At 46.9% G+C, this 23,016-nt stretch overlaps 1 protein-coding gene across 6 annotated transcripts in view; it reads left to right on the forward strand.

Moving 5' to 3' along the window:
* Positions 1-12,251: 12,251 nt before the first annotated feature.
* Positions 12,252-23,016, forward strand: part of NWD1 (NACHT and WD repeat domain containing 1) — a 94,642-nt gene continuing 83,877 nt past the window's right edge. For 2 of the 6 annotated variants that reach the window (XM_049877320.1, XM_049877327.1), the window contains exons 1-4: positions 12,252-12,439; positions 14,081-14,178; positions 15,600-15,757; positions 20,944-21,029. In XM_049877320.1, coding sequence (XP_049733277.1) covers positions 15,724-15,757; positions 20,944-21,029 — 120 coding nt within the window. In that variant the 5' untranslated portion in view covers positions 12,252-12,439; positions 14,081-14,178; positions 15,600-15,723. The other 4 variants (XM_049877321.1, XM_049877322.1, XM_049877323.1 and 1 more) reach the window with 4 other exon arrangements.

The raw sequence follows: 23,016 nt of genomic DNA on the forward strand, positions 1-23,016 counted from the left end.
GAAACAATTCTGTTGCTCTTTTCCTAGTTTCTAGTGGCTGCCACAAAGCCCTGGTGGCACAGTGGTTAAGAGCTCGGCTGCTAGCCAAAAGTCGGCAGTTGGAATCCACCAGCCACTCTTTGGAAACCCTATGTGGCAGTTCTACTCTGTATGGGGCAGTTCTACTCTGTCCTATAGGATTGTTATGAGTTGGAATTGACTAGACGGAAATGGATTTTGCTTGGGTTTAATTGATCACCTCTTCTCTGAGTCAGTTCGCTTTCGGGAAAAAAGGGGTGGTGATTACTCCTGCCTGTCAGGGTACCCACCCATTGCCCTCAAGTTGATTCTGACTCATAGCAACCCTTTAGGACAGAGTAGAACTGCCCCATAGGGTTTCCAAGGAGCAGCTTGGTGGATTCAAACTGCCAACCTTTTGGTTAGCAGCCAAACACTTAACCACTGCACCACCAGTGCCCTTACTAAAAAAAAAAAAAAATTTTCTAGAAAAGCTAAAATTGAAAAGACTGACCATGCTAAGTGTTGGTGAGGATAAGGAGCACCTGTAACTCTGAGGCACTGCTGGGGGGTAGTGTAAAATGGTACAATCACATTGGAAGACAGCTTAGCAGTTTCTTAAAAGGTTAAACACACTCCTGCCATATGCCCCATCAATTCTACTTCTAGGTATTTGCTCAAGATAAATGAAAACACACGTCCATACAAAGACTTGTATACAAATGTTCACAGCATTAGTAATCCCCCAAAACTGGAAACAACAAGCAAACGTCCATCAACGGGTGAGTGGGTAAACACCTGTGGTCCAGCCACGAGATGAAACACTACTCAGCAGTGAAAAGGAATGAGCTGCTGATACTTGAAACGAGGCTGAATCTCAAAGGCATTTGCTCAGGGACAGAAGCGGGACTCGAAAGATTGCTTACTGTGTGATCCCATTGATTAAGACATTCTGGAACAGACAAAGTTGTAGGGACAGGGAACAGATTGAGTGTTGCCAGGCTGGAAGTGGGAGGAGACGTTGACTACAAAGGGGCCCAGAGGGACTTGCAGGGTGATGGGACTGTCCTGTACCTTGACTGTGGTGATGGCTCCATGGCTGTACGTGTTTGTCATAACTTGCAGAACTGTACTCTGAAAAGGGTGAGGTTTGCTGTGTATGTAAGCTCTACCTTAGGTCCCTGGGTGGTACAAGCAGTTTTTGCTGAACTGCTAACCTAAAGGTTGATGGTTCAAACTCATCCAGCAGCACCACAGAAGAAAGCCCTGGGGATCTGCTTTTATAAAGATTAAACCAGAAAGTAAAAACCAAACCCATGGCCATCGAGTCGATTCCAACATGTGGCGACCCCATGTGTTACAAAGTAGAACTGCTTTGTAGAGTTTTCTTGGCTGCAATATTTACGGGAGCAGATTGCCAGGCCTTTCTTCCATGGTGCTGCTGGGTGGGTTCAAACTACCAACCTTTAGGTTAGTAGTCAAGCACAAACCACTTGTGCCAGCCAGGCCCCTATTTTAGCCAAGAAAACCCTATGGAACACAGCTCTACTCTATAACACATGGGTTTGCTGTGAGTTGAAATCAACAGCAACTTGTTTTTCCTTGCTTAAGTTATGTCTTAATTAGAAGGAGGCGGAAAAGAAGGAGGAGCAGGAGGAGGGGAGGAGGAGGAAGGAAAGAAGGAGAGGAGGAGGAGGAGATGAAGAAAGGGGGGGTTAGTACAGCTCTGGAGCCTTCGAGGCCGGCTCACATCCTGGCCTTGTCCCTGCACGGTGTATACTGGGTGGACACCCCCCCTTACCTGAGCCTCGGTTTCCTCGCTGGGTGGGGTCTCTGTAAAGCCCTTGGCATCAGCAGGAGGCTGGGTGGGGATTGCAGACCCAGCTCTGTGAAGTGCCCAGAGACCTCCTGCCTGGGATCCTCTGGCACCAGGCAGGGTGAGATAAGCTGCTCCCAGCCTCCCCTCACGAATGCTCTGGGACTTCACCGTCTGGGAGCACAGACTGTACCAACATAGCTCCCCGACCTATTCCGGGAAGGGGGTGGGCAGCCACTGGCTGGCCCTGGCACCCGCAGAGGTGCGAGGACTCGGAGCCTGGCTCTCAATCCAGGCTGGTTTTAGTTGCAGGAGTTGCTTGGTAGCTTCCTTTTTTCTCGAATGGAGAGGAAGATCCAGAAAGGTTCAGCAGCATGAAAGATGAGGTGGATGCAGAGCCATGGGGTGCCTGGGTCTAATACCAACAAGAAAGAGTAGTGTCCACCGTCCCAGGGCTGCGTGGGGCCCTTTGATGAGCACTGAATCTGTCTTACATTCCTCCTTGTTGCAAGAATCCAAGGAGGGGTGTACGAGCATCCCGGGACTGCGTAACAATTGACCACAGACTTGGCTTAAACAACAGAAATTTACTGTCACAGTTCTAGAAGCTGGAAGTCCCGAAATCAAGGTGTCTTTGTCTCCTTCAGCTCCTGGTAGCCCCAGGTGTTCCTGGGTTTGTGGCTGTATCACTCCAACAGCTGCCTCCATCATCACGTGACTGTCTGTTATGTATTGTGTCCCCCCTCATATGTGTTGAAGTCCTAACCCCTGTACCTGTCCATATGGCCCTGTTTGGGAAAAGGAGATTTTCTTTTGTGATGTGAATGAGATCATACCAGAGGAGGGTAGGTCCTAAACCTCATCACTTCTGAGTTATAAAAAGAGCAAAATAAACACAGAGACAGGCACAGGAGAGAAGACAGAGGTCATGTGAGGATCATCAACAAGCCAAGGCACCAGGGAACGACCAGGACTACGAACAAGGAAGGAATCGACCCTGATTTGGACTTCTACCTCCAGAACTGTGAGAAAATAAGCTTATGTTCTTTAAAGCCACTAGGAAGCTGAGACAGGAGGGGATGATACAAGGCTGGAGGCAGGGACCAATGGGGTCATCTTAGAGGTTCCTTCCCAGTCTCGTAAGTGAATCCAGGCCAAGACCAAGCCTAGAAATTTTTACTAAGTGCTCACAACATGCCAAACCCTGAAGCAGATTTTTTACATACAGTCTTTTGAGCTTGATGGGGTGGCTGCAACAATGAGCTCAAACATAGCAACAGTCGTGAGGATGGCGCAGGACTGGGCAACGTTTTGTTCTGTTACAAATACATAAAGTTACCAGGAGTCAGAGTGGACTTCATGCCAATTAACAACAGTAACATGTCTTTGAGGTAGGTTGCTACCCTCATTTTATGGCCAAAAATCAAGGCTCAGTGGTGAAGTAGTTTGGCCTTGGTTGCATAGAGCTAATGATCTGTTGCAGTAAAGTCGATTCCGACTCATAGTGACCTTATAGGCCAGAGTAGAACCGCCCCATAGAGTTTCCAAGGAGCGCCTGGTGGATTCGAACTGCTGACCTTTTGGTTAGTGGCCATAACCCTTAACCACTATGCCCCCAGGGTTTCCATAGAGCTAATGGTAGAGTAGAATTAAAATCCACACCCATCTCATTCCAGAGTGCATAATTTTTCCACATCTTTTTAGGGAAGCGTAAGATATGTACCAGTCCCCAAGTAGCTCAAATGGTTTGCACTCTACTACTAACGTAAAGGCTGGCGGTTCAAACCCACCCAGCAGCAGCATGGAAAAGAGGCCCAGAGATCTGCTTCCGTAATGATTACAGCCAAGAAAACCCTATGGAGCAGCTCTACTTTGTAACACATGGGATCACCATGAGTCAGAATCAATTCAACAGCAATAAGTTTATTTTTTTGGTTTAAGATGCACACAGGGAGCGAGTTAAGCACAACCCCTGGTGCTGGGCAATTGCTGAGCAAAGGTAAGTTCCCGTCCTGCTTCTGTGTTTCTCAGGCAACTCTCCGGCAATTACACAGACGTGGGCTGTTATCACTGCCTTTACATCGGGCCTTCTCATTGGCACCTGCCTGCAGGATCTCGGAAAAGTTCCAGCTTAATTAACAGAGGAAACGAGATCCTAACGGAGCCCACAGAAGCCAGCTGAGAAGTTCAAGCGAAGACACAAAGAGAGTTGGCAGGGCTGAGCACTGAGTCTCGATTCTGCCATTAACTTCCCGTGTAACCCCAGGCAAATCTCTCCCTTGTCAAATGAAAATGTTAAACTTGGTCAGGGGTTGTCAAACTACAGCCCACAGGCCAAATTCGGCCCTGTGTCTGTTTTTGTAAATAAAGTTTTATTGGTACACAGCCACACTCGTTAATTGACGTTTTCTCCGTGGCTGCTTTTTCAGTACAATGGCAGCATTGAGTAGTTGTACCAGAGACCACCTGGCCCGCAAGGCTGAAAATATTTCCCCTCTAGCCGTTTACATAAACCGTTTGCCAACCCTTGGACTAGATGCTTTCTAGGACTCTTTCTAACTCTAAAAAATGTGAAAATTCATAGAAGAAATGAACTGTATCTTAAAAATCTCAAGCTGAGTGAAGTAAGTCTGTCGCAAAAGGACAAATACTGTATGATCTCATTTCTGTGAAATAAGCAAATATGTAGAAACCAAAGCTTATGAGTGGTTACCAGGGGTGGGAGGGAAGAGGGAAAGGGGGAATGTTTGTTTGGGGGGGAGGGCAGTGAGTTTGTGTCAATGGTGGTGGAATATTTAGGAAAAGGATAGAGATAATGGCAGCACAACATGAAAAATGTAGTCAATGCCACTGAATTGTACATGCAGAAGTTGTGTTGTCGAAGGTTTTTGTGTGTATATTTTGACCACAATAATAAAAAAAGACAACTAAAAAAGAAAACAGATCATAATCAGAGTCAACATCAATTTATTCAACAAATGGCGTGTCTGTCCGTATGTGGGGCACTGAGCACAGAGATGCAAGGGCCCGTTCTTCATCCTCAAGTGGTTCCCTGAGAGAGGGAAGAAAGTGTCATGGGGACGCAGAGGGGCCTGGAAGGATCAAGGAAGGCTTCCTGGAGGAGGGGCTTTGAAATACACAGGGAAGATTAGAAGATGGGGGAAGAGCATCCCAGACTCTTAGTCTCCTAGGGCTGCCAGAAGAAAATACCATAAAGTGGGTGCCTTTAAAGGATAGGAATGGCTTATCTCATGGTGTTGGAGGCCAGAAGTCCAAATCAGGGCATTGGCTCTAGGAGAGGGTCATTTCTTGTTGGTAGCCCCAGGTGTTGTTGGTGTTCCTTGATGTCTGCCTTGCTCCTGTATATGTCTCTCTGTTTCTGTTCTTCTCTTCTTACAAGACACCACTCAGAAGAGATTAGGTTTAAGACCCACCCTACTGGTGTGACCTCATTAACATCACAAAAGAAAACCCCTCTTCCCAAACAGGGTCATATGCATTCATGGATAGAGGGATTAAGGATATATGCATCCCTGAGTGGTGCCAGTGGTTGAGCTCTAGACTACTAACCAAACAGTTGGTGGCACAAACCCACCCAGAGGTACCTTGGAAGTAAGGGCTGGCAATCTGCTTCTGCAAAAATGGCTTGGGGCATTGGACCTCCTTGGCTAACTTCACAACGGGGAGGGAAAATCACCTTCAACATCAGCCCAGGGCTGATCCCTGTGAGTTGGAGGCCAAACATACCTGCACCCTTCAACCTTTTCACCAATTCTGACACCTCCCATGGCACTTTTTACTTCTCTGCTGGGTTCAGTAATTAATTGCAATGGCCACACAGGACTCACAGACCATATTCACCACAATTATGGGGTTTAAAAAGGAAGTAACATGTTACAATTCAGGATCAGGAACGACTCAGGGTACAGTTCTTTGGTCAGGGCAGCTTCTCAGCCATGCCTGCAGGCAGGCCTCTCTCTCTTCTCTCTGGCCTTCGGCCTCTTGGCCTGGCCTCTGCCCCACTCTGGCAAGTGTTAAAAAGCTCTGGAGTGCCTGGAGGTATCCCACTCCGCCAGCAAGCCTCCTACCCGAAGGCACTCAACTTTCTTGCTCTGTAGGCAGGGAAGCCCACCATGCCATCTCCTGCCTGGTCTCCTGGTTCTATTGCTACTGGTTCTTTGCCATGCTTGCTGCCACTTCTCACCATCTTGTGCTGTCTCTAGTGTTACAGTTCTGTCTCCATCTCCCGGGTCTAGGAAGTTCTCAGTGCAGAAACCCCAGGTCCAAATGACACACTCCACTCCCCCCATCACCGTTCGCCTCTGGGATGGTTCATTTTAAGCCTAATGGGATGGCAAAACTGGCCATTCCCCTTGTTAGGGTTCCATACACCTTATTTGCATGGTCCCACTCCCACAAGGGTACCATGCACCTTATTTGCATTATTAGCAATCTATCCAATCCCTTGGGGGACCACAAGCACTTTATTTGTATAGTCCCACCCAGTCATTTGGTGGGAGTTACAAGACCATAGTGAAAAAGGCCATAAAAAAGCAATCCATTGCACTACAGCTTCCAAGAGGGGACAGCTTTGAAAACCCTATGGGGCGCAGTTCTACTCTGCACACACAAGGTGGCCAGGGGTTGAAATGGACTCGACGGCACTGCTGTTGAGTCGATTCCAACTCCTGGTGACCTCATGTGTGTCTGAGTAGAACTGCGCTCCATAGGGTTTTCAATGGCTGGCTTTTCAGAAGTAGATTGTCAGACCTTACTTCTGAGTGTCTCTGGGTGGATTCAAACTGCCAACCTCTCAGTAGTTGAATGTTTAACCATTTGTGTCATGTATATATATATATTTGAACTGTTGTCTTGGCAAATAATATTGAACATACAAATGTACAGTGGACTGCCAAAAGAAGGAACAAGTCAGTCTTGGAAGAGTACAACCAGATGTTCCTTAAAAATGAGGATAGTGAGACTTCAACTCACTTACTTTGGACATGTCATCAGGGAAGACCAATCTCTAGAAAAGGACATCATGACTGGTAGAGGGTCGGAGTCTCAGGTGGTGCAAACAGTTAAGTGCTCAACTACTAGCCGAAGCGTTGGTGGTTCAAACTCACCCAGAGGTACCTTGGAATACAGGCCTGGCAATCTGCTTCTGATCTGCGGCCTTGCATGCCCTATGGAGCAGTTCTACTCTGCACACATAGGGTCACCATGAGTCAGAATCGACTCCATGGCAACTAACAACAAAATATATATGTAACCTTGGAAAAGACATATCATGGAATATTATGCAGCCATGAACAGTAGCGAAGTTCTGATACATGCTATGGTGCGGATGAAAATTTAAAATATGCTGAGTGGAATAAGTCAGCCACAAAAGGACAAATATTGTATGATCCTATTCATATAAAAAAAGGATCTAAAATAGACAAACGCCCAGAGACAAAAGTTTATTAGTGGTTACCAGCGGCAAGTCAGAGGGAAAAGGGTTACCAAGTTTCTGTTAAGGGTGATGAGAAACTCGAAAATGGATAGTGGGAATGGTTGTACAACATGACAAACATTATCAATGTTATTTAATTGTGCACCTAAAAATGACCCAAATGACTAATGTTTTGTTATACATATTTCACCATAATACTTTTAAAAAAAGTTGCATTAAAATATTATTTATCTTGATTGCTGGATTTTTTGGCGCCCGGCCCCCAATGTTGTGGCGGAGGTGAGTGCCTCACTCTCCTTACCCTACTCCTGGCCCTGGAGGTTGGTGGGGTCAAGCTTCTTCAATCCATCCAGGCGGCAGTTCCCGAATTGGCCTCACAGGGGTGCTGCTTTCCCGTTAATGCTGAGCCCAGGCACCTCCTTTCCTGCTGAGATTTTCAATTCCATTTTTAAACATCTCTCAGCCTGGGTTCCTCTTCTGTGGGGTGGGAATAACTTTAGCAGTGCAGGGATGACAGAGGAGGTATGGTAAACCCCTGAGCTGGGCCTTGACACCTACTCAAAAAATTGCGATCATATTTTACGCTTTTACTGTGGAGAATTCCAAACACTCCCCAAAGTACATAGGATAGGACAATGACCCCCCCACCCAGCCCCAGCCCCAGCCCCAGCCCCAGCCCCGACCACCATCACCTCATCCCCTTGTCCAACTCGTCGCGTTATTTTTTATCTCCCTATTCGTCCCTCCCACTATCCCAACCATTAATCTTCCTAAAACAAACAAAAAAACTTGCCCTTGAGTCACCCGGACCCATGGCGACACCACGTGTGTCAGAGTAGAACTCTGCCCCATACGTTTTTCCCCAGTGGCTGACTTTTCAGAAGTAGGTCATCAGGGCTTTCTTCCAAGGAGTCTCTGGGTGGACTCGAACCTCCAAGCTTTTGATTAGCAGCCGAGCATGTTCAGTGTGCACTATCTAGGGACTCCAGTCTTCTTTTGACTCTATGCATTTGCCTATTCTAGATAGGTCAGCAAAAAAGAGGAAGACCCTTAACAAGATGGATTGACACAGTGGCTGCAACAATGGACTCAAGCAAAGCAACAATTGTGAGGATGGCGCAGGACCTGGCAGTATTTCGTTCTGTCGTGCATAGCGTCACTATGAGTTGGAACTGACTCGACAGCACCTGATGACAACGACAGGTATTTCATATACCTGGTATCATACAATATGTGTCTGTAATGATTAAAGTTATGTGTCACCTTGGCTGGGCCATGATTCTCAGTGGTTTGGTGGTGATGTATTGATGTGGTTTGGCAGTTATATAATGATGTAATTTGGCAGTTATGTAACGATGTAGTCATCCTGCATGATGTGATATGATGTGATCAGCCAATCTGTTGTAAGAGGAGTTTTCTCAGAGGTGTGACCTACATCCAATATATGTGTATGGACATTCTGGCAAAGCTCGCTTGCTTGCTCTGGATCCTGCATCTGGCTCGTTGTCATCTGACCTCTGATTCTTGGGACTTGAGCCAGCTGCTTGCTGCATTGCCTGCCAATCTTGGGATTCATTGGCCTCTTTAGCCTGTGAGGCAGCAGCCTGCCTTCTGACCTGCCAATCTTGGGACTCAGCTACGTGAGTCAGAAGAAGCCTTCAGCTGCCTGACCCACGAACTTGGGACTTTCCAGCCTGTACAACTGTGTTAAGCCATTTCCTTGAGATAAATCTCAATCTCTCTTTCTCTCTCTCTAGGTATATATACATACACAACTCGCTAGTTTTGCCTCTCTAGAGAACACAGCCTAAGACGTGTGTCCCTTTGTGTCTGACTTATTTCACTCAGCATGATGTTTTCAAGATTCATCCATGTCATAGCATGTAACAGGACTTCATTTCCCCTTATGGCTGAGTAATATTCCATTGTATGGATGAAGCACATCATATTTATCCATTCATCTGTTGATGGACACTTGGGTTGTTTCCACCTTTGGGCTCTTGTGAAAAATGCTTCAATGAACACAGGTGTACAGGTTTCTATTTGTGTTCCTGCTTTCAGTTCTTCTACCTAAGAGTGAAAGTGCTGAGTCATATGGTAAATTCTATGTTTAACTTTTTGGGGGAACAACCAAACTGTTTCCCACAGCAGCTATACCATTTTGCATTCCCATCAGCAGTGGATGAGGGGTCCAATGTCTCCACATCTTCCCTTATAATCACACCTGTTATTTTCTGCCTTTTTTTTTTTTTTTTTTAATCTTCAACGTCCTAGTGATGTGAAATGGAATCTCATCGTGGTTTTGACTGGTGTTTCCTTAATGACTAGTCACAGTATTCTTTTGAAGGAACGGGTGTTTTATCATCCCATAAATATTTTGTTATGTGTTACTAAAAGATAAAAACTCTTTGAAAAATCATAACCACGATACTATTATCACACTTAGAAAACTTGGCCCATTATTCTTTAATATCCACAGATTCCGATTTCACCAGCAATTGTTGGGCTTTGGAATCACAATTTAGTTTGACCTTCCCCCTCCCCCAGCTTTGTCACATCCTATGAGACTGAGGAAACTGTTTAACTCCTCTGAGGCTTATTTTCATGATCAGTAAACCAGGGTAGTAAAGTGAACCCCCCAAGTTGGTGGGAAAATTAAAGACAGTATATAAGTACTCAAAACTTAAGAGTCCCTCAAAACATAACATTATTATTATTAGGTCTAAGGATATGGTTCTCAACTGGGGGCAATTCTGCCCCAAGGAACATTTGGCAATACTGGGGGACATGTTTGGTTGTCACATTTGGGGAGAGGGGTGCAATTGGCAACGAGTGGGTGCTCCAGACTCTACAGTGCACTGGGTGACCCCACCACAGAGAATGAATAATCCAGCCCCAAACGGCAGCAATGCCAAGGGGAAGACACCCTGTATTAATTATTTAGCAAAAAATTGAATTCTGTCCCTGCTCACACAATACACTGGCATAAATTCCAGTGGGTTAGACGATATAAACCAGGGTGACCCTCCAGCTTCTGTGATTTCCCTCCTCTCTCCCTCTCCACTCAGTGTGTGGATCTGAAGGTGTGCAGCATCGTAGGGCTTCAGTAGGCTAGACGATTATGGGACACAGAGTCTCTTGGGGGTCAGTGGGATCCCCTAACCCAGGGGTCCTCGCCTGGGCATGATTCTTCCTCCCAGGGGGCATTTGGTGACGTTAAGACACATTTTTGGTTAGATACTTGGGCCAGTGGAGGCCAGGGATGCTGCTACCCTACAGTGCACAGGACGGCCCCCACCACAGAGAATGTTCTGGAACCAAATGTCACCAGTGCTGAGGTTGGGAAGCCCAGCCCTAGAGATTTAGGTTTAAATAAGCCTGGCTGGAACATTGACATTAGAGGCAGAGTTGCATTGGATTCCTTGCTCCACCACTTGTTGAATGAAACTTGAGGCAGTAATAATAGTAATTAACAATGGCCAACACGTCATGGGCCCTTCCCATGAGCCAAGGTCCCTGGGCGATGCAAACAGTTTGTACTTGACTACTAACCAAAGGTTGGCAGTTCAAACCCAGCCAGATAGGTGCTTCACAGAAGAAAGGCCTGGCAATCTGCTTCTGTAAAGATTACAGCCAAGAAGACTCTATAGAGCAGTTCTGCTCTGTAACACATGGGGTCACCATGAGTGGGAGTCTACTCGATGGCAAAGGGTTTGGTTTTGTTTTTTTTTCCCCACGAGCCAGGCACGGTGCTAGACTCATTGTATGTGTAAGTGCATTTTATCTCCTCACTGCCTTAGTTCCCTAGTGCTGCTGTAACAGAAATACCACAGGTGGGTGGCTTTAAAGAATGGGAACTTACCGTCTCACCATTCTGGAAGCTAAAAGTCCAAATCAGTGTCTGGGCCATGTTGATTCCTTCCCTGTCCTGGGTGTTCCTTGGTTCCTTTGCTTGAAGACTGCGCTCACACGGCATCTGTCTTCCCTCGTGTATATGTGTCTCTGAGTCTAATCTGCTTTTTTTGTAACTTAGAAGTAATCAGATTTAGAATCCACGCTCCTCAGGTACCACCACCTGTCTGTCAGTCTGTCATAGTATGGTGGCTTGGGTGTTGCTGTGATACTGGGAGCTATGCCACTGATATTTCAATGCTAGAAGGGTCACCCATGGTGGATGAGTTTCCACAGAGCTTCCAGACTAAGACTAGGAAGAAAGGCCTGGTGATCTACTTCTGAAAATTAGCCAATAAAAGCCTTCTGGGTCACAACAGAACATTGTCTGACTCACTCGCTTTGGACGCATTATCAGGAGGGATCAGTCGCTGGAGGAGGACATCATGTTTGATGAAGTAGAGGGCCAGCAAGGGTGAGGGAGACCCTCAGTGAGATGGATGGACTGGCAAAGTAGCTGCAACGACGAACTCAAACATGCTGGTGATTGTGAGAATGACAGGGCAACAGTTCGTTCTGTTGTGCATGAAATCAGAGCAGACTCAGTGGCAGTTTGTCTATCTACCAATCATCTGTCTGTCTGTAGTCTACCTAACATCTATCTATTTATCATCTATCTCTCTCTCTCCACCCCCTCAGGTATGATCTAATTAGCAAAGGCAATTCCATTTCCAAGTAGGATTTTGGGGGACACAATTTAATCACAGCATTCATCAACCCAGGTAGCTGTGAAAACTCAGGCACGGGAAGTCAAGCCTCAGGGACAAGGGGCTTCATCTCTCTGCACCTCCTTTTCTTCCTCTGTGGGACAGGATCATAATATTCTCTCTCGGGGTCATTGTGTGGATTGCTGGTGACATCTGCAGACCTGCTGGCGCCTCATACACCCCCAACAGGTGGCATCTCCTGCAACAAGCTGTATTACCCAGCACACAATGGTTAACTGCCCATCTGGCTGGGAGCCCAGCTAAGCTGTTTGCTGTGAGCCAAACAATTTCTTTCATTATCCCCGTTGCTGGGAGAATTGGGCAGGGAGAGACGAACAAAGTCCCTAAGACGAAAGTGGCTCCGGTTGCTGGTGGTTGTCTTCTGGGCACCATCAGGTCTAGAAAACTTTCTTCCCTGACCTACTTCTCCAGAGGGTTCTAAATTGGCCCTTCCACTACCGGGGAGCAGAGAGAGAGGAGGAGCAGCAATGGAAATAAAGTGGCCGCTACAAGGTGGGTGCTGGGATTTTCAGAGCAATGCAGTCTTGCCGAATTGCCTGTGGTAACAAACAAAAGTCAAGACGGACTTGTTGACTTAACTATTTACTGAGCACCTAGTTCCTGAGTGGCACAAATGGTTAAGTGCTCAACTACTAGCCGAAAGGTTGGCAGTTCAAACTCACCTAGTTGTACCTTGGAAGAAAGGCCTGGCAATCTTCCTCCATTAAGATTACAGCCAAGAAAACCCTATGGAGCAGTTCTACTCTGTAACACATGGGGTTGCTATGAGTCAGAATTGACTGGATGGCAGCTAACAACAACAGCTGAGCACCTACTACGTGCCCGACTCGCTGACCCTGCAGACAAGGTCCTTGTGCTCATGGAACTCAAGCTCTCATTGCAGAGCCAAACAGTAGACAAATAAAGAAGAGCTTTGTCAGCCGGTGGTGAGTATTGTGCAGAGAATTAAAATAGGGCAAGGGCTTAGAGAGAGATTTTGGGGGTGGGCACTGAGCAAGGGGATGATCAGAGAGAGCTCTCAGGAGGTGGCATTGAAGTTGAGATAGACTTGATATGAAGAGTTCAGCACAGCACATGCAAAGGCCCTGAGGTTGGGATAGCTAGATGTGTATACCAGCTGTTCTCATCTGGGGGTGGGGAGGGCAATCTTAACCCCTAGGGGACATCAGTAACATCTGGAGACATTTTGGTTGTCACAACGGGTAGACGGGGTGCTACTGACATCTAGAGGGTAGAAGCCAAGGATGCTGCTAACACCCTACAGTGCACAGGATGGCCTCCACCACAGAGAACGAAAACCAAAAAATGAAAAAACAAACAAACAAATCTGCTGCCGTTGAGTCAGTTCCTACTCATAGTGACCCCATAGGACAGGGTAGACTTGCCCCATAGGGTTTCCAAGGAGCGGCTGGTGGATTCGAACTGCCGACTTTTTGATTAGCAGCCAAGCTCTTAGCCACTGTGCCTCCAGGGCTCCAATCTGGCCCTAAACGTCAACAATGCCAAGGCTAAGAAATTTAGCTTAGTCTGAGAGACCCTATCACCTATCTATCTCGATCAATCTGTCTTGATCTATTTATAACTGTCTGTCTACTACTTACCTACCTGCCTGCCTGCCTGCCTGCCTGCCTACCTATCTATCCCAGTGGATCTCAACTGGGGGGAGTGATTTTGCCCCCCGGGGGTTCCTTGGCAATGTCTAGAGACATTCGTGGTTGTCACTACTTGGGGGAGGGGTGCTACTGGGTGGAGAGCAGGGATGCTGCTCAGCACCCTACAGTGTACAGCCCTACCACAGAAAATGATCCGGCCCTGAATGTCAGCAGTGCTGAGGTGGAGAAACTGAGTGGCCAGTACCAGTTGCCATCAAGTTGACTCCAAATCCTGGTGACCCCACGTGTGTCAGAGTAGCACTGTGCTCCATAGGGTTTTCAATGGCTGATTTTTCAGAAGTAGATTGCCAGGACATTCTTCTGAGGTGCTTCTGATTGGACTCACACCTCTAACCTTTCGGTTGGAGCACATTCCCCATTTGCATCAGCCCACTGGGTTCCCTGAAATGTTGCTCCAGAGGCGAGTGCCCTGTTCTCCTCACCCTACCCCGGCCTGATGGTTCTTCCACCCATTTCACAGATGGTATATCTGCTGCCCTGAGAAGAAGGCCTCTGGCTTAAATCACCCAGGAAGGCGATGGAGGAGCCAGGACTCAAGCCGGGCCCGCGGGCGCCAAGGTACACATTCCTCTGTCCATCTCTGTGGTGGTTTATTACTGCTGGGAGGCAGGTGGGCAGAGCTTATACCGCAAAGACATTTTAAATAATGCCAAAGTGGGAGGGAGTCTTTCCCTTGTCAATAGAGCCCCCGCTTTTTTTCTTTTTGAGCTAACGTAGCATATTTATTGTAGTATTTATGTATTTCTATACCATTTGTTAGTAGTTGTCATTTGCCATCGAGTCACCTCTGATTTACGGTGACCCCATGTATGCAGAGTAGAACTGCTCTATAGGGTTTCAAGGCTGTGACCTTTCGGAAGTGGATCATCGGGCCTTTCTTCCAAGGTGCCTCTGGGTGGGTTCGAATCGCCAACTTTTCAGTTAGTAGTTGTGTCATCCAGGGACCCCTTTAACATGCGTAAAACTGTGCTACCGCTTTTCTTAGCTTCCTACTTTTTAAAAAATTAACATTTTTATCATGGTAAAATATATGTAACATAAAATTTACTGTTTTAAGGACTTTTAAGTGTACAACGTGGTGACATTAATTACATTCACCATGTTGCACAGCCATTACCACTATTTCTAAAACTTCTTCAGCACCGCAAACAGAAACTCTGTCCCCATGAAACAATGAGCCATCCCCATCTCCTGGTCATCTCTAATAAACTTTGGTCTGCATACATTTGCTTATTCCGGGCGTTTCGTGTAAGTGGACTCACAGAATATGCGGGCTTTTGTGTCTGGCCTCTTTGACTGAGCATCATGTTTGCAAGATTCGTCCACATCGTAGCGTGTATCGGACGTCACTTCTCTTTATGGCCGAATACTGTTCCATTGTTCGGAAGGAGCACGTTGTGTTTATCCCTTCGTCTGTTGATGGACACTTGGATTGCTTCCACCTCTTGGCTATTGTGAGTAATGCCGCCATGAACACTGGTGCACAGGTATCTGTTTGAGTCCCTGTTTTCAATTCTTTTGGGGATACACCCAGGATTGGGATTGCTGGGTCATACGGTAGTTCTAGGAGTCCATGGGTGGTGCAAACAGCTAATGCTCTCGGCTGCTAACCTAAAGGTTGGAGATGAGAGTTCACCCTGAGGTGCCTCAGAAGAAAGGCTTGGCAATTTACTTTCAAAAAATCAGCCATCGAAAACCGTATGGAGCATAGTTCTCCCGTGGCACACACGGAGTTGCCATGAGTTGGAATGGACTCCGCAGTAACTGGTTTTGTTATGGTAATTCTATGCTCAACCCATGTTTTTTATTATTTCAAAGGGCACATCCCGGTTTGATAGAGACAGGTGTTTAACTGCCCCTCTGAGACTTGCTAATCTCCCTTCTTAGCCAACACTCCCGCCTCCTGCAGGCAGGAATATCTGGCTTGCTGATTGAAAGCAGGCTTTTTCAGCCTCTGCACTGCTGACATTCGGTTTCAGATCATTCTCCGTGTGCGGACTGTCCTGTGCACTGTAGGGTGTTGAGCAGCATCCGTGGCCTCCACCTACTCAATGCCAGTAGCATCGTTCCCCCAACAGTGACAATCAAAAACGTCTCCTAACAATGCCAAGTGTCCCTGGGAGCAGAGTGGACCCAGGTGAGGATTGCGTTTTTTTTTTTTTTTTTTTTTTTTAGTCCTGGAAGGAATTTGCTTCTTTGGAAGGGGAGGTAAGTGTAGGACGTGGTAGGGGCTTCGCCGGTCCTTGTCCTTCTTGCCTGCCCCACCAGGGATGGGCATGGCTGCCAGCATCCCGTGGCCTCCCCTCTGCACACCTGGGCCCAGCTCCATTTACACAGAGTTCCCAGGGGACCCAGGTGTTAGAGATACTGGCTGGTCCCCGGGCCCCAACACTCAGCTCTGGGAAACCACAGTTGCTGTGGCGACCGCTGAGCTCTGAGGGCAAGGAGATACTTGGTTGAGGGGGAGAAGGCTCCAGAGCCTGGAGGAGCCACATCCACGGGCTTGGCGTGGAGGCCACAGCCCGCTGTCCCCCCCATTAGTTTCTGCAGACCAAGGCAAGCAGTGAAAAGGGCTGCAGGCCGCTAGAGGGGCCCCTGAGAGTGAGACAGGCTCCCCACTCCTGATGGCCCTGCCTGGCTGGCTTCCCAGGAGGGCGTGAGGTCTCCAAGGTGGGGAAAGGTCCTCCAGGTGGGTGGCAGCATGAGCGTGGGCCCCCTCAGCCCAGGCACCCGCCGGCGACTCCTGCAGGGCCAGCCAGGCCCCCTCCCAGCACCCCTGTCCAGCGGTGTGGCCATCTTCATCAGCTCCACAGTCTCAGGTAAGGTGGGCCCAGGGCTAGGGCTTTAGAAGCAAGTGGGCTCTCTCGGGGTGCCAGAGCTATGGGTATGGCCCAGGGGGCTCTAGGAGACTGGACATGAACGCAGTTCAGCCAGTGACCCAAGTCGGACACGGCAACCTCCTGGAACCTCTATTTCTTCCTAGACAAGCTAGGCTGAGTCCAACTCGATAGAGGTGCTGGTAGTACTAAATGATATTGCAACTAACATTTATGATGATCACACTGCGTCATAGACCTCAAATTCACCCACCCAACTTTATCACCTATAAACTTCCCCTCACCCACTCTCTGTGGCCACACCAGCCTCTGGCAGGTCCTGGAACCCATGAAGCCCCAGACTCCACTGAGGACTGTTGACCTCAGACTCCTCTCTCCTCCTTCTTCTTCCTACCCTTTGGGACCTCTGCTTAAACAGCCCCTCCTCAGGGAGCCTCCCTCTGCCCCCAGTATAAAGTTACCTCCAGCACAGCCCACATTTTTTTTTTTTTCCTAATTGCTTTATGTGGTAAAAATATATGTAACAAAACATGTGCCATTCACCATTTTGTATGTGTCCAATTCGGTGACATTAATTACTTCATCATGTCGCACAGCCATGACCACTATCCATTTCCAAATTATTTTACCACCATTAACAGAAGCTCAGTGCCCCCTAAATTAAAACTCCCCCTTTCACCCTCCTTCCCACCTCTGGTAACCACTAATAAGCTTTAGTCTTTGTACATTTGCCTGTTTCATGTAAGTGGGATCATGTAGTATTTGTCCTTCTGTGTCTGGCTTCTTCCTCTCAGCAGAATGTTACCAAGGTTCCTCCATGTTGTAGCATGTATCAGTGCTCCATTCCTTTTTATGGCTGAGTAATACGTCATTGTATGGATACACCATTTTATTTTTATCCACTCATCTGCTGGTGGACACTTAGATTGTTTCCACCTTTTGGCTATTGTGAATAGTGCTTGCAGACCAAAAGAAGCTGTGACGAGAACTGCAGGTCACCAAAGGGGCCCCTGAGAGTGAGACAGGCCCACCACTCCAGATGGCCCTGCCTGGCTGGCCTCCCAGGAGGGTGTGAGGTCTCCCAGGTCGGGGAGGGCTCTCTAGGTGGGCGGCAGCATGAGCGTGGGCCCAGTGTGCACAGTGTTGCTTTGAACATCGGTGTGTAAGCTTCACACTCAAGTTTCTTTGATAGCACATTCCATAAGCCATAACTATCTTATCTATGTATTTGTGTACCTATTTAATGCCTGGGTCCATTGATGAGGCTGTAAATTCCATGAGGGAAAAGACTACATATTTAACAATCAGCTCTCCAAAAATTTAGGAAAAACCTAACGACACTTGATCTGTACTGTTTGCCAATTTCCGTGGTGTAAATAGTCCCACATCGTCGATCTCAAGCTGCCAATGTTACCTTGCTGGGTCTGGAGTTGGGCAGAATTGCACAGTAGCAACTCTCTCTATATATAATGTTTCCATCATACAGAATCAATAGTCCTGAATAACCTCTAGAACAGAGGTCACGTCAAATGTAGTAAAATATGTCAGAAGTGAGTTGTATTTGTGACTTCTGTGCCTTATTTTCTTAGTGCGCCTGTAACAGAAATACCACAAGTGAGTGGCTTTAACAAACAGAAATTTATTGTCTCACAGTTCAGGAGGCTGGAAGTCCAAGTCCAGGGCATCAGCTATAGGGGAAGGGTTTCTTTCTGTTGGCTCTTGAGGAAGTTACTTGTCTCAGCGTCCTTAGCCCGGTATTCCTTGGTTTCTTGGCGATCCTCACATGTGGTACTGTCTTCCCCAGTTCGTGCTTGCTTCCCTCTGTCTACGCTGCTCTGTATAACTCAGAGGGGATTAGGTTTGGGAACCATTCTACACTGATAGGGCTTATCAACATAACAAAAAAAGACACTATTCCCAAATGAGGTCTCATCTAGAGGTATCATCCAAAGGTATTATAGGAGTAAGGATTCCAAGACATATTTTTTCGGGGGGGACACAATTCAATCCATAACACTCTGCTTTTAATATATTGTATTCCTTGTAAGTCTATACAATATTAATTTTAATAACAGCTGTGTTAACCATTGGCTCACAAAATTCCTGGAAATTTGGCAATCAGCTACCCTGAGCCAAGACAGGACAGCACGAACACGCAATGCCATCGACATATGTCTTATTTGCTGTTGGGTCCCCATTGCTTAGCAAGGGTCCTGGGTACTTGCAGGAAAATGTAAATGGCCTGTGACATTTATGAGGCAGGTGTGATCATACCGCATGAGGCTCAAGGAAGAGGCAGAGCCAGGACTGGTGTCCAGGTTGACCCCTGTGCCAGGGAGGTCAGCGCCTCTGCACCAGTAGCTGTAAGAAGCTCTGACACTTTGTGCCGTAGACATTAAAGTGACCTCCCACTGCCTATGTGGAGGAAATAGATGCTTTTTCAACACCTGTGTTGCACCATTCTGCTGCAAAAGACCTCTTTAAAGTATTGAAAAGCAAAGATGTCACATTGAAGACTAAGGTGCCTCTGACCCAAGCCATGGTGTTTTCAACTGCCTTATATGCATGCGGAAGCTGGACAATGAGTAAGGAAGACTGAAGAAGAACTGACGTCTTTGAATTGTGATGTTAGCGAAGAATATTCAACACACCATGGACTGCCAAAAGAACGAACAAATCTGTCTTGGAAGAAGTACAACCAGAATGCTCCTTAGAAGCAAGGATGGCGGGATGGCGAGACTGCATTTCACATACTTTGGACGCGTTATCAGGTGGGATCAGTCCCTGGAGAAGGGCGTCATGCTTGGTAAAGTAGAGGGTCAGTCAAAAAGACGAAGACCCTCGATGAGATGGATTGATACAGTGGCTGAAACAATGGGCTCATGTGTGGTAACAATCGTGAGGATGGCACAGGACCAGGCAGTGTTTCGTTCTGTTTGTACACAGGGTCGCTACGAGTCTTAATTGTCTTGAGGGCACCTAACAGCAAGTTGCACCAGGCACTTTGACTGGTAATATTCAATGTTTTGGAGTCCCTAGATAGCGCAAACTGTTAAGCACTCAACTACTAGCTGAAAGGTTGGCGGTTCAAACCCTCCCGGAGGTGCCTTAGAAGAAAGGCCTGGCGATCTGCTCCTGAAAAGTCCCATCACAGCATTGAAAACTCTATGGAGAGAAGTTCTACTCTGTGCACATGGGGTTACATGAATCAGAATCGACTCGACAGCAACTAACAACCAACAACATTTAAGGATTTAACCAGCTCTCACTGAGAGCCTGGGTTGACTCCTGAGGATCCAGCAGTGACCAGGACAAGCAGAAGTCCTTGACTTCAGGGTGCTTACAGCTCCTGCAAAGTTGAGGCATAGCCCCTGTTTTGCAGAGGAGTGAAAATGAGGCTAGTCTGCCACTCTACAGAGGTACAGAAGGTCTTGGAATCTAGGTTTACCTTGGGGAGGGCTGCCAAATTTAGCCAAAATATAAAAAATAAAAGCCATACGAAAACAAAAATGTCCCACAAAACCAGGGCACCCAGTTAAATTTGCATTTCAGTTAAACAAGGAGTAATTCTTTAGTATAAATAAGTCCCATATATTGCATAGGCTGGGATACACTTACGCTAAAAATTACTAGTGTTTATCTGAAATGCAAATTTAACTGGGGTTATCTGAAATGCAAATTTATTCAAATACTGCATGGATTGCGACATGTAAAAAATTTATCTGAAATGTAAATTTAACTGGGTTTAGCTGGAAACTTAACCAAATAGTGCATGGAATGGGACAGACTTATGCTAAAAAATGTATTTGTTGTTTATCTGAAACACACGTCTATCTCAGTTCATCTGAAATGCAAATGTATCCAAATAGTGTGCGGAAAGGGATATGTTGATGCTAAAAATTATTTGTTGTTTATCTGAAATGCACATTTAACGCGGTCTCTCTGAAATACAAATACTGCATGGATTGGGATATACTTATGTTAAAAATTTCATCTGAAATGTAAATTTAATTGGGTTTAGCTGAAATGCAAACTCATCCAAACTTGCTGCACAGACTAGGACATGCTTAGGCTAAAAATTATTTGTGTTTGAAACGCAAATTTAACTGGTTTATCTGAAAAGCAAAAGTATCAGAATATTGCATGGACTGGGATATACTTTTGTTAAAAATTATTGTTTATCTGAAATACAAATGTAACTGGTCACCGTGGATTTTATCTGACAGTTCTAACCCAGGGGACCCACCAGTCTGCTTGGCCCAGGACCAGAGAGTTTCCTGGGACGCAGGATTTTCTGGCTAACACTGGGAAGGTCCCGGGCAGACTAGGACAGTTGGTCTCCCTGGGTCTACCCCATATCTTTTGTGTCTTTGGATTCGTTGTCAAGGCCCTAGCTTCAGTGGAGATGAAGGAGGCTAAAAACAGCCACAGGCAGGGACTAGTTCTGGGCTCTTCCAGCTAACAGCCTTGGTGCTGTTCCTTACAGATATGGACACAGAGAGGGAAGCCCTGCAAAAGTCAGCCTACCCCGAAGTGCAAACCTTCTGCCAGAAGCACGGCCTGATGTTCGAGGTAAGTGCCTACCTGCTCCTCCCTGCCTCAGTTTCCCCTGCCTTAAAATGCAAGCAAGGAGCCTCGGTAGTGCAATGGTTAAGCGCTCGGCTGCTAACAGAAAGGCTGGTGGTTAGAACCCACCCAGTGGCTCCGCAGGAGAAAGACCTGGGGATCTGCTTTCGTAAAGATTACAGCCCAGAAAACCCTGTGAAGCAGTTCCACTCTGTCACATCGGGTCGCCATGAGTCAAAATCTACTCGCCAGCACCAAACAACAACAGCAACAAAATGCAAGCCGAAGTGAGGTAGGCAGGGCTGGCCTCATGGGTATGTAGGGACCACACCCGGTTTAACACTCTGCTTTTCTCTCCGTCTTGAAATTTGTAATGATTTTTTGAAAAGGACCTGTATTTTCTTTTTGCACTTGTTGTTGTTAGCTGCCATCGAGTCGGCCCCTTACTCATGACGACCGCATGTACGATGGAACAAACCGCTGCCTAGTTCTGCACCATCCCTGTAATTGGTTGTAGACAGGGCCATTGTGATCTGCAGGGTTTCACTGGCTGATTTTTGGAAGTTGATTGCCAGGCCTTTCTTCCTAGTGTGTCTTAGTCTGGAAGCTCCATGAAACCTGTTCAGCATCATAGCAACACGCAAGCCTCCACCGGCAGACAGATGGTGGCTGCTCATAAAGTGTATTGGCTGGAAATTGAACCTGGGTCTCTGAAATGCAAGGCAAGGATTTTGCCACTGAGCCATCACTAGTCTCCTTAAATTCCCGAGTGTTGCTGTCACAGAAATACCACAAACGGATGCCTTCAAACAACAAAAATTCATTTCCTCATAGTTCAGGAGGCTGGAAGTCTGAATTCAGCAGGTGGCTCTAGGGAGGCTCTTCCTTGTCTATTTCAGCTTCTAGTTCCTGGGCTTGTGGATACATCTGCCTCTTTAGTGGTCAGATAGAGCGTGTCTACCCCCTGTGTCTACCTCTGTCTCTAATCTATTCCTATAACTCAGAAGTGATTAGGTTTAGAACTCACCCTACACTTATGTGGCCTTATTAATACAACGTTGAAAAATCCTATTCCCAAACAGGATCACATCCACAGGTACAGGGGTTAGGACTCCAGCAGATATTTTGGGGAACACAATTCAATCCATAACAAGGACTAAGAAACCAGTCATGCTGAATATTCAACATTCCCTGAACATTGTTGTTAGCTGCTGTCCAGTTGGTTCCAACGCATGACAGCCCCATGCACAACAGAATGAAATGCTGCCCAGGCCCACGCCATCCCCATGATCAGTTATGGATCAGACTGTTGTGACCCCTAGGGTTTTCACTGACTATTTTTTTTTAAATAATTTTTATTGTGCTTTAAGTGAAAGTTTACAAATCAAGTCAGTCTCTCACACAAAAACCCATATACACCTTGCTACACACTCCCAATTACTCTCCTGCTAATGAGACAGCCTGCTCTCTCCCTCCACTCTCTCTTTCCTTGTCCATTTCGCCAGCTTCTAACCCCCTCCACCCTCTCATCTCCCCTCCAGGCAGGAGATGCCAACCTAGTCTCAAGTGTCCACCTGATCCAAGAAGCTCACTCCTCACCAGCATCCCTCTCCAACCCATTGTCCAGTCCAATCTCTGTCTGAAGAGTTGGCTTTGGGAATGGTTCCTGTCCTGGGCCAACAGAAGGTCTGGGGGCCATGACCACCAGAGTCCTTCCAGTCTCAGTCAGACCATTAAGTCTGGTCTTTTTATGAGAATTTGGGGTCTGCATCCCACTGCTCTCCCGCTCCTTTAGGGGTTCTCTGTTGTGTTCCCTGTCAGGGCAGTCATCGGTTGTAGCTGGGCACCATCTAGCTCTTCTGGTCTCAGGATGATGTAGTCGCTGGTTCATGTGGCCCTTTCTGTCTCTTGGGCTCATAATCGCTTTGTGTCCTTGGTGTTCTTCATTCTCCTTTGATCCAGGTGGGTTGAGACCAACTGATGCATCTTAGAT

This window comes from Elephas maximus, chromosome 3, assembly GCF_024166365.1.
Source record: "Elephas maximus indicus isolate mEleMax1 chromosome 3, mEleMax1 primary haplotype, whole genome shotgun sequence".
Lineage (NCBI taxonomy): Eukaryota > Metazoa > Chordata > Mammalia > Proboscidea > Elephantidae > Elephas > Elephas maximus.